Source organism: Nanorana parkeri, unplaced genomic scaffold, assembly GCF_000935625.1.
Source record: "Nanorana parkeri isolate BGI_ZX_2015 unplaced genomic scaffold, ASM93562v1 scaffold389, whole genome shotgun sequence".
In the NCBI taxonomy this organism is placed as follows: Eukaryota; Metazoa; Chordata; class Amphibia; order Anura; family Dicroglossidae; genus Nanorana; species Nanorana parkeri.
The window spans coordinates 106695-118020 of record NW_017306657.1 but is presented as its reverse complement, the minus strand read 5'-3'; the positions used below and the strand labels follow the sequence as shown (position 1 = coordinate 118020).

General features: G+C 41.5%; 2 protein-coding genes across 2 annotated transcripts in view; one reads left to right on the top strand and one right to left on the bottom strand.

Annotated features, from left to right (window-relative positions):
• LOC108789345 (extracellular calcium-sensing receptor-like) overlaps window positions 1-6873 on the bottom strand; it is a 16511-nt gene extending 9638 nt beyond the window's left edge. The window contains exons 1-2 of the mRNA XM_018559324.1: window positions 6830-6873; window positions 1862-2150 (exon numbers count right to left, since the gene is read on the bottom strand). Coding sequence (XP_018414826.1) covers window positions 1862-2150; window positions 6830-6873 — 333 coding nt within the window. The remainder of the gene's footprint in view (window positions 1-1861; window positions 2151-6829) is intronic.
• A 3571-nt stretch (window positions 6874-10444) lies between these two features.
• Window positions 10445-11326, top strand: LOC108789344 (olfactory receptor 15-like). The gene has a single exon (XM_018559323.1). It carries the CDS (start codon window positions 10445-10447, stop codon window positions 11324-11326), a length of 882 nt encoding a protein of 293 aa, XP_018414825.1.

The window sequence follows — 11326 nt, the reverse complement described above, 5'->3', positions numbered from 1 at the left end:
GGCCCATTCATATGTTAATATCTCGGCCGGTACCGGGACAGTGCAGGCTGCAGGAACAGCACCAGCAAGCTCCGGAAAGAGTACAGAGTAGAGAGAGCTGGGGGAGGAGGTGTTTCTCTGGCCTCCCCCACCAGCGCCCTCTAGTGTCTACTGTGTGGTAGTGCCGGCTCTGCTCACTACCACACAGTAGACACTGCTCTGCACAGAGTCGCAATAGCGGACCGGCCCGAACACAATCAGGTTAATTGTGTTTGGCCCGGCCCACCGGGCAAGTGCGCGGTTTGCCCTATGGCCAGTCCGGCCCTGACTACAGTATATACTATCCTTCATACTTTTATTTTAAATACAATCAACCATTTTGTTGCCCAACAGGTCTGCATCTGAATCTTGGATATTTCATAGGTTTGACAGTATCCTGTTTTTAAATTACAATCTTTCTCAATAGCTAATCACTTTAACCGCCTCCCGGCCAGCCGTTGTAGAAGAACGGCCGGCCGAGAGCTTCCTGGATCTGATCAGCCATCTAAGGACAGCCTGTTGGCCCTGTCCACTCGCGCGCACGGGAAACTGGCGAAATTTAAAAACAGGTAGCGATGCCTGTTTGCATACAAGCAATCCGCCGGCTCTATCGCTTGTATAAGGTGCCGATCATGCGCCCCCTGTCATCTGGTCCCCGTCAGCTGGTGCAGCCCCCCCTCCACTGGTCCCGAGCTCCGCTGTGCCCGGTGCGAGCCCGGGACCAGCATGGTGGCTCTGTGACAGGGGATCAGAGGGAGATCGGTACATGATCTCCCTCCGATACCCTTTTCGCTGTCAGAATGCGGAAGTGATGTATATTACATCACTTCTGCATTCTTGTGTCACTGTCCGGCTTCAGAAGCTGGAGAGAAGCTGATGCAGCAGTTCTCTGCTTCATCAGCTTCTTTGGGGGTCCCTAGGTGACATTAGGGGTCTTGAAGACACCTGATGTCTCCATAAAGAGGACCTGTCACATCTCTTTGAGGATTTCTTAGCCCCCTATGTGATAACAATAACGTTAAGTGGAAAAAAAATAGGAAAAAAAAATAAAAGTTGCAAAAAAAAAAATTAAAGTAACACATTATAATAAGAATTATATTAAAAAAACTCAATTTTTAAAAAAGTCCCCACCCATACATACATGCATGCAAACATGCGTCAAATATGCATGCGTACATGCATGCATACATGCGAAAATGACGATTGCGCCCATTAAGCCGCATGTGTTACATATCACCGCGAACGTCGCAGTGAGAGCAATATTTCTAGGGCCATGAATCACTGACAACACTAAACTGATGAGTGGTAAAAAGCTTTTAAAGCGTCGCCCATGGTCAATTTTGGGTATGGTAGTTTTTTGCGATTTCGCGGGTGCGCCCAATTTTAAGGCTTGACATGTTTGGTGTCTATTTACCCGACGTGACCCTGTCTTTTATATTTTACCAAAAAATTGGGTAATAATAATTGTTTTCTAACATAATGTAAAAAAAACTTTTTCCCCAAAAATTTTCAGTAATTTTTCCTTAAAATAGTAAAAAATAAAACCCCCAGTGGTGAATAAATACCACCAATCGAAAGCTCTATCTCTCCCCACAAAATGGTATAAAATTAATTTCAGTACAACGTTGCATGATGGAATAAATGTCAGTCAAAATACCGCAGCCCTGAATACTGAAAAATGGCCTGGCCAGAAAGGGGGTGTAAACACCTGGTCTTCAAGTGGTTAAAATAGGTTTTCAGCCAAAACATGAACCTGACAGAAGATAACCTTGTCTCCCTTTATGCGGAAATAAAAAATATATGCTTTTCCTGTTGTTTCAATTTAAATAGTCCACCAGCTTACCTGAGGCAACTTCCAAAGCCCTAGCACTCTTGCTATTGCCATTGATGATGTTGATAAATCTCCAATGATAGCTGGGACAATGGGTTGCGGTCCACAGTTGTAATTTGGGATGCGGTGTCGATCCCCTGACGTCACCTGGATAGTTGCTTGCAGAGCAGAGGCCTCAAAGAAGCATGAATCATACATCTGAAACCCCAGTGTGATGTTAGGCAGAAGATCTGGGTTTTCATTGACTTCTTTGGTGGCAAAGACTAAAGCAAGGCTGGACTTGTAGAGGTCTGTCCGAAACCTGGGTTAGGGTAATATTAAAGAAAAACTTCCATATAGATTTCAAACATAAAAAAAGGTCTAAGAATACTGTATTATAACATATAAATTGATAACTATATTGGGGGGAATTTATCAAAACTGGAGCAGACAAAAACTGGAGTAGTTGTGCATGGCAACCAATCAGCTTCTTTCTTCAGTTTGTTGAGTTGCGATTTGAAAATGAAAGAGAGTAGCTGATTGGTTGCCATGCACAGCTGCTCCAGTTTTGATACATTCCCCTCATTGAGTTTTAAATGATAAGGTTTCACCTGAAATGTATATCTATCCCAAACTGAAATATAACTTTTTGACTGTTACTGGAGAATTAGAACCAACTACCATTCTTTTTCTAGCTCTCATGTGCTGAGATCCCAAGCCTGCATACCTACCATGGCTATTTTGCCAGGATGCCACTTTACAGCTAGCTGATGGCGGTAATACTTACAAGTCACATGACCGTGGGGCTGGACGACTGGAGAAGGTTAATGTTTTCAAACTTAAAGTTGTACAAACTGGGTTTAACATCCCCAAAGAGATATTACCTTCTTCAATGTAATTGGCCAGAGCTGGAATGGAAAGGAGGCATCTAGATGCCAAAGCCCTAATGCAACAAAGGGGCAGAATTATGACACTCAACTGTAGATACAAACACATTTTTTGATCTGCAAAGTAAAAAGGTAATTGAGTGTTAAAGATGGGTCAGACCTATCTTCAGAATTTACACTTCACATGAATGAGCAGTGCATACATAAGCATTACCAAAACACAATATATGATTATGAAATGACAGTATATATTTCCCGGGCATAATTCAAAACAAAACAATTCCCCTTAGGTCACTGATATTACCTAATACCTAGGGAGCTTAGATACCACATGCTCTATGGCTTCTAGGGGCATTGTGAATATTTTGCATCATTATAAACTGCCGAATACAGTAAACTCCCCATTATCCAGCATTCAAGAAACCACAACTCTCAGGCAACCTGCATTTTTTTGGGCTGGTGGCTTGATGTGCATTAGAAAACTGTTAGTTGGTTGGTGCCCAGTACACAAAAAAATTCAATAGCAACTAAATTTATTTAGTTGCTAATGAAATTCTTTGTTTACATCCTGCTGCCGGCCGGCAGCTACATTCCGTGGTCGGCAGCAGAATGTACACAATGGGGAGAAATAGCCAGCCTGCTATTGTCTGTTGCAAATTGCAATAGCCAATAGCAGTCTGGCTATTGTTCCTGCCCACTGAACAGAGGAGCGGACCTGAGAGAGAACTTTCCTTCTCAGGCTCACTCCTCTGCTCACTGGATGGGGCTTCAATAGTCAGTCTGCTTTTGCAATTTGAAATGGCCAATAGCAGGCTGGCTATTGATCCCGGCTGCTTCCATTCACCTGTCAACTGCGGCTGGTTGCTTGAGAGCTGCTATTAACTGTTAAGCAACCACAAACTACAGTTATCCGGCACCAACCGATCCCCGTGGGTGCCAGATAACTGGGAGTTTACTGTATATTGTTTTCACTAAGAGCTGCTCGATAGACTTGCATTTTGAATAGAGGATCAGTATGGCATGACCAGGAAAGAGATCCTGGTAATAAAAACATATGGTTGCACTATATATATGTAAAGCTATACACCGATATTGATTTTTTTAAACATTACACATTTTGACAAGAGTGAAATTAAACTCAGGTTACTCTGCTATCAATTTAGCAAATCTGAACCAGCCCTGTGATTTCCAGATGGATTATCTAGCACGTTACATGAAATAGTGAATGGAACTGCTGAACTGACCCTTTAGTTCAGCAAATATGACTAAATGTTTTCTAGTGGTGTAATATGCATAGTGCGCTGCCTGTTAGGTGTGCTACTTCCCTAATTCATTGCAGGTCTGCACAAACTGACTGAAACCAATGAACTTGCTATGTAGCAGAGACTTTGGGGTTGATTTGCTAAAGGCAAATAGGCTGTTCATTTTGTAAGGAAATTTTCCCTTAGTCTGGTGAATGTGGTGAATATTCACTTTGCAAAAAACAAACAAACAAACAAACAATCAATCACATGCAAATAAAATAAAATAAAAAAACAATATTTGTGCATTCACATGATTGGGCAATGGAAGTCAGCAGAGTTTCACCTCATTTATTAAACTAAGGGAAAATTCCCTTGCAAAGTGAACAGCCCATTTTGCTTTAGTAAATCAAGCCCTCTATATTAGCAGCTGCTACTGATTTTACAGAGATTCTACATGCTGTATATTCAACATGCTTTCTACATGCTGATTCTACATGCTGTATAGTAATTCAATAATAAAAATATGTAATGGTGTATATAAACATGAAACACAGTTTTATCTACTCACAAAAAGTACACTGTAGTTTCCCCTTAGCAGACTGTATTATAGTACATATAAGGACAAAAACAAAAAAGAGACAAATGACCTTAAGCAGCTTTGAGCGGATGTAGAGTGAACAGTAATGAAGTCTTGTGGAGCACTGTCCAGGTTCCTGACTGATAGCTGATTATATAGGGATAGCTGTTTTTGCTATCCCTCTGGAGCTACTGCTTTCATGTCCATCATCTATTTGTTATTGTAGTGATTATCATTTGTCTAACATATATTTAATTTTCATCCTTTTATAATTACACCATCCAATATAATTGCTGGAACCCTTAATGTGTCCTGAGCTTTTATTTTTGCTGACACAAATGCTCAGAAATTGTTAGATTGTCACAAGTGAAATTCGCTCATCCCAAAGGGCTGAATCAGGTGTTCATTGTGGAAAGATATTTCCAACAGCAGCCATTTTTCGGTTTCAATATTTTTCATAGAAAGTTTGTTAAAGGCATAACAACCGTTGCACAAATAAAGCTATCACCATTTTCTACAGTTCTATAAAACTTTTATAGAAAAGTAATGTAATACAGTAGCAAAATACCACAGAGAAGGACTACTTCAATGAAGGATCATCAAGGGATATTACAGGACAAGAACCTGCCTGTGCAGTCCATGAGCTTAGAATAGATTACACAGCCAAGGTTTTCATTCACTGTTGTACTTTTATACTAAAGTTAAACATCATCTTATTAGACAAAACAAAGAGAGAAAAAGAGAGAGAGAAGGAATAGAGTAAGATAAATGGCTCCCACTGGGCACCATCCTTGAATAGGGCACCAAAAATATAGGCAGGAAGGGTCCCCTAGGTGCCCCCCACTCTTCCCATAGTTAGCAAAATTTCCCCACATTTGCATTCAATCCTTATCCATCAATGTCCGCGATAAGTTCAGTTGCAAGTGCAATATAGAGACTAACTTAGGTTCCCCTGGTATGTGCAGACAAATATGTTCAAAGCAAGTAATTGGCTTCTTAAGATCCTGCTGCCTTTTTAGAGTCAAGATCCAGTGGTGGATTTGTATGTATCTATATAACTCAGCCTCAGGGGGCTTCTTATGCTCTTTAATATACGCCCAAGTGGTAATCCTAGGAGAACGCAAAAAATCATGTACTCTGATACAAGTTTGACACCCACTAGCTGGATCTGAATAACCTGGCCTAAACATCGGTTACAAAAGTAGAGGGCGAAGTGGTAGGTGAAGCGATAGAAAACCCACTGAGAACTTGATAGAATCCAAAACTTTTAAGCCATGCTTCATAATAGGACTTAAAGTCCTAGGCCTATCACTGGGGAGCAGCCATGGTAAAGCTGAAAGAGGTATCGGAGAACAGGTAGAGATTTCCAGCAAGGTTCAAAAGGGCACTATTACTCTGTTGATGGAGAGTTATGAGGGGTAAAAGTTGAGATGTTTGGTAGCAAAGTATAGTATTCAGTTAACCTATTCCCCCCTTCTTTTCTATGTTTTCTATGCTTAAAAAGGGCTACCCTTGACTGTAAGGGATGCCAGACAAACATTAAGATGCTCCTTTGTAAAGATCGGATAACGAAAGATGATATGGTTACAGGTAAGGTTCTAAAATAATACAGGAGCTTAGAGAGCAGGGTCTTTTTATTTAGACATGTGCTTATCCCAGAGTTCAGCTTTAAGACTTATGGCAATAATTATGTAAATAATGTTGGCCATGGTAGCTCGGAGTTGCTAGCCATTCTAAATATTTTCAAAACAGGGGCGGATGGACCATATGGGCAATTGGGCACCGACTCCCCCCGCTGCCCTTTTCCAGCCCGCATGGAAGGAGACGCGGCTGTGTTAAAGCAGTGTCGCCTCAGATCCGGTCCAGTGCCCCCAATGGAGGAATGGTGCCCACTTCTGCCCCTGGTGAGACCTCCGCATCTTCCCCTGGTGAGACCTCTGCATCTACCCTTGGTGAGACATCCACATATGCCCCTGGTGAGACCTCTGCATCTGCCCCTGGTGAGACCCTCCGCATCTGCCTTTGGTGAGACCCTGCACATCTGCCCCTGGTGAGACCCTCCACATCTGCCCCTGGTGAGACCTCTGCATCTGTCCCTGGTGAGACCATCTGTATCTGCCCCTGCTTAGATCCTCTGCATCTGCCCCTACTTTTGAGCCTCCGCATCTGCCCCTGCTGAGACCCTCCGCGTCTGTCCCTGCTGAGACCCTCCGCATCTGTCCCTGCTAAGACCCTCGGCATCTGCCCCTGCTGAGACCCTCCTCATCTGCCTGAGACCCTCCACATCAGGCACCTGGCCTCCTGTGGGGCGGCCTGCTCCACCCACATGCTGGACATGCTGTAGGTGAGCACTCACCCATGTGCTGGCATGGAAGGAGCCCATTAATGCGTGGGTGTGGGTCACGTACCACAAGGATCAGACTGTGTGTGATGGCTGATCCCAGAGATGTTGTTGTGTATGTGTCATTCTAACTGCCAAGTCTGCCATTTATTGGTTATGGTCTACGGTCTGTCTTGTATTAGTTTTCCTCTGAGTTCTGCCATGTATTCGTTCTGGTTTGAGGTCTGCCATGTATTGGTGCTGGTCTGAGGTTTGCCGTGTACTGGTGCTGATCTGTGGTCTGCAGTGTATTGGTGCTGATCTGAGGTCTGCCATAGATTGGCTCTGGTCTGAGGTCTGCCATGCATTGGTGCTGGTCTGAGGTCTGCAGTGCAGTGGTGCTGATCTGAGGTCTGCTGTGCATTCTGCCATTCAGCTCATTTTTCAAATATTGGTCTAGATTTTGAAATTCTCCTACCAAATCCCAGGCAATACATCTTTTAGTGAAATGACCCACTATTTTAAAATGTTTATGCAGGTGGGGCTTGTATATTGAATGTATATTACAATGATTCCATGAGCACAGGATTATCTATTTAGTCTAGAATCTATCTGAAGCAAAAGATAAAGCACAGCCAAGCTATATTATATATACAGAAGAGGCTCTCCCATAAGGCCATTTTAGGTGATCGCCTAAGGCCTGGCAGTCATGGAGGCCTTGCAGCCTCTAGGGCAGAAGGGCTAACTCTCCTTTACTGCCGGGCAGCCAGGGGCTATGTTAAAAGAAAAAAAAACAACAGTTACCAGACCCAGGTGTCGCTGCAGATTGCTTTTTTCCTAAAATCCCCACTGACCCCGGGCCCCCTGCAATTGCACATGTATTGTGTCCACTGGAGTTCCTGTCTCTATGATCGTAATGCTCGCATGGATCCGCCCACCTGATGCATTTAGTCACTATTGACTTCCTCTGAGGCGACAGTATGCAGGTAAAATATCATGGATTTAATAGACCTTTAATGTCTCCTTAAAGACAACCTGTTACCTCCATATGCTGCCACATAGGTGCTTGTTAGCCCCACTGTTAGTGGGGCTAACAAGCAAAAGTTAAGTAAAAACAAAATTAAAAAAAGGTGTTAAAGTAAAAAACAATAAAATAAATTAAATACACAGCTGCTGGGGAATGCAGCCTAAATGGTGGACAGCGGTACTGACATGAACTGAGTGACCATTCGCTTACAAAGGTGGAAATGGTGCAACCTGTGGTCAGGTGCAAGCCTTTAGCCAATTAGGGCTTCACAAGGCGCACTGCCTTGTGGGGCGTTCAGCGGTCGAACAGGCCGCTGAACACCCTTATACTTTGTGTGTTCGGCGAGCACACTAACTAGCTGTGTTCGAGTCGAACTCACGTTCGACACGAACATCGAGCCCAACTCTACTACAGAGCAATTGGTTCATTTTTGCACACACATGATAAAATCGGAATTTTTGGCTAGAAAATGGCTTAAAACCCCCAAACAACTATATATTTTATGAAAGCAGAGGTCCTGTAGAATAAAAAATGCTAGCTGCAATTTTTAATGTTGCACGAAATTTATGCAAATGTTTATCAAACCAATATTTTTAGGATAACATACACTAAAATTAACTTTAGTGCACACAAACAAAATGTAATACCCATTTTTTTGGGCAAAATATAAAAGATGGGGTCGTGCCTGGTTAATAGATACCAAAAATGTCAAGCCTTAAATTTTACCTGCGCCCGTGAAAAGGCAAAAAACTACAGTACCCAAAATTGGCCAAAATTTGAAAAGCCTTTTACCGTTCATCATTTTAGAGTTAAGAATTAATAATGGCCCTAGAATTATTGCTTTCACTCCAACATGTGTGGTGATATGTAACATGTGTGGCAAAATCCTCGTTTTCGCACATAGGCGCACCCAACACGTGTTTGCATTTGTAGGTGCATGCAGGTGGGGCCGGGGACTTTAAACATTTTTGAAGCAGCAATTATCTTGGTATAACCACTTCAGGACATCGCCCTTTATATAAATATGCTGGTCCTGAAGTGGTTAAGGTTGCAATTTTTGGTCTTTATGATGGGCCCACAAACCAAACCCAGGCACACTTGCTCATCCCTATTCACTGCACCACATCCACCCACTGACCACCCACTGACTAGAGAAGATTGTTGTTGGGGCCAACTGGTGGGGCACTGTCACATCCAATGGGATAGCTGCCTATCTATAGCCAACATTAGACTATATAAATAAAATGCATCATGAGCTTTGTGTCCAATTTAGACATATAAAATTATAATGAACATATTCAGGAAGGAATACAAGGTCCTATTGGGAATCTTCTAAGTCTACAACGTTATGTATATAAACCTCTTTCACCAGCAGTCTTATATGTGTTTCTCTTAATCTACCAGCAGGTGAGGTTTCAGTTTTGTGTAATTTATTATATTTTTGTAAGGATTTGTTCAGGAAGACACAAACATTCAAAATTACATGTTTTTATTGAAAATGTAATTGTGGAGCCGAGTGAACTGTACAAACCCAAAACCAGGATCAAACTATTTGACACCTAGGCTAGCCTTGCATTATTTGAGAATTAATTAGGATGTATTTGCATTATTTGAGAATCTATTTTAGTAATAATCTTTACATACACAATAATTAAACCACATTATTTAGACAGGCCTTTCTTTTTTAAAATGTAATTAAAAAGCACACAAATGCAGAAAAGTATTATTATTATCATTATTATATTGTTTAAGGAAACTGTAGCTTTTTATTTTTTACCCATGCATGCGAATCATCTTAATGCAAGTAATCTTATCAATGTATAATGTGTTCAAAATTGTTTTATTTATAGTTTGTACTTGTATATGTACTGTATGTGGAGACTGGCATATTTCTCATTACATTTACAGGTTCTGCTTCCTTCTAGTATTACACATATATATATTGCACATTGGTTGTGCCTTGAAGATCCCTTATCTTACTGCAATTGAATCGAACAAAGTCAGACCAAGAAACAATAAATTATATGCAGTCTGTTATAGTGTGAAACATCCACAATGCCTCTGTGGGCACAGGAGGGAGATTGAGAGTAGTGTATTTTTTTATAATCGTTGGAAGACATAAGATTATCAAAATAATGATTTGAGTTGGTTATGCTGATATGTTCACGAATGCTTAATGAGAAGTCAAGTGAATCAGTTTTTCTGACTGAAACTTCCAACTGGACCAGACAAAAATGGAGGAGTCACTGGGATGATTTACTGCTGATGACTCATTCACTGATATAATAATAAGCTGTAGAACCTATAAAGAAAGGTGAAAAAGTCACCTAGCTCACGAGAATGTAAAAATATTACTATGCAATATTTCCTATTTACCTGATTATATTAAAAAAATAAAATTCTTTTCACCTATCTCTCCCAGGTTAAAGAAATTTGACTTTTTTCCCCATAAATTAAGTTGTTGCAATGTGGAAGTTTTCTATCATTTAATAGCAATGCGCAATATAACCACTGTGACCGATTTCATCCTTCTTGGATTTTATTATTTCTCCCAGTGGAACATGGTGATGTTTGTGGTCTTTCTGATCATCTTTCTCATGACTATTGTAGGAAATAGTCTCATTATTTTGGCAGTGAGAGTAAACATTCAGCTCCAAACTCCCATGTATTTTTTCTTATCGAACCTGTCAGTCCTAGAGATGTTTTATACATCTATTACAATACCCAACATATTGTCCTTAATAGCAAGAGGAACCAATGTGATCTCCTTCACTGGTTGCATTATCCAGGTCTACCTGTTTACACTGTGTGCCACCACTGAGTGCATCCTTCTGGCATGTATGGCTTGTGACCGCTACGTGGCCATCTGTCGGCCTTTGCACTACACTGTCATCATCAACAGGGAAGTGTGCCTGTGTTTGGCAGCACTTGCTTGGTTGAGTGGAATTCTAAACTCAACCATCAACACTGTGGTCACATCAGGTCTTTGGTTTTGCGGTTCAAACTCAATAGAACGTCTCTACTGTGAGGTTCAACCTCTTATCCATCTCTCCTGTTCTGACACCCACACAAGCCACATCTTGGCTACACTTTCAGCTGCTGTGTTTGGAGTTAGCTGCCTCATTTTTATCCTTATCTCCTACACTTTTATCTTGGTGGCCATCTTCAGGATCCCAAGTAGGTACAGCAGACAGAAGACCTTCTCCACTTGTGCATCTCATGTTACAGTGGTCGTACTGTACTTCGGATCCCTCATCTTTATGTACCTCCTACCTAACAATAGCTCTTCAGAAAAGCTGAACTCTGCAATCTCCATGATCTACTCGACAATCACCCCCATGCTAAATCCTATCATTTATAGTTTGAGGAACCATCAGGTTTTAGGGGCTTTGAAATGTCTAAGAGAATTGTTGTACAAAAACATGCAGCACATAACTGTTTAA

Excerpts from the sequence above, each read along its gene's own strand:
- LOC108789344 (XM_018559323.1), top strand. The coding sequence starts at position 10,445 with ATGGTGATGTTTGTGGTCTTTCTGATCATCTTTCTCATGACTATTGTA.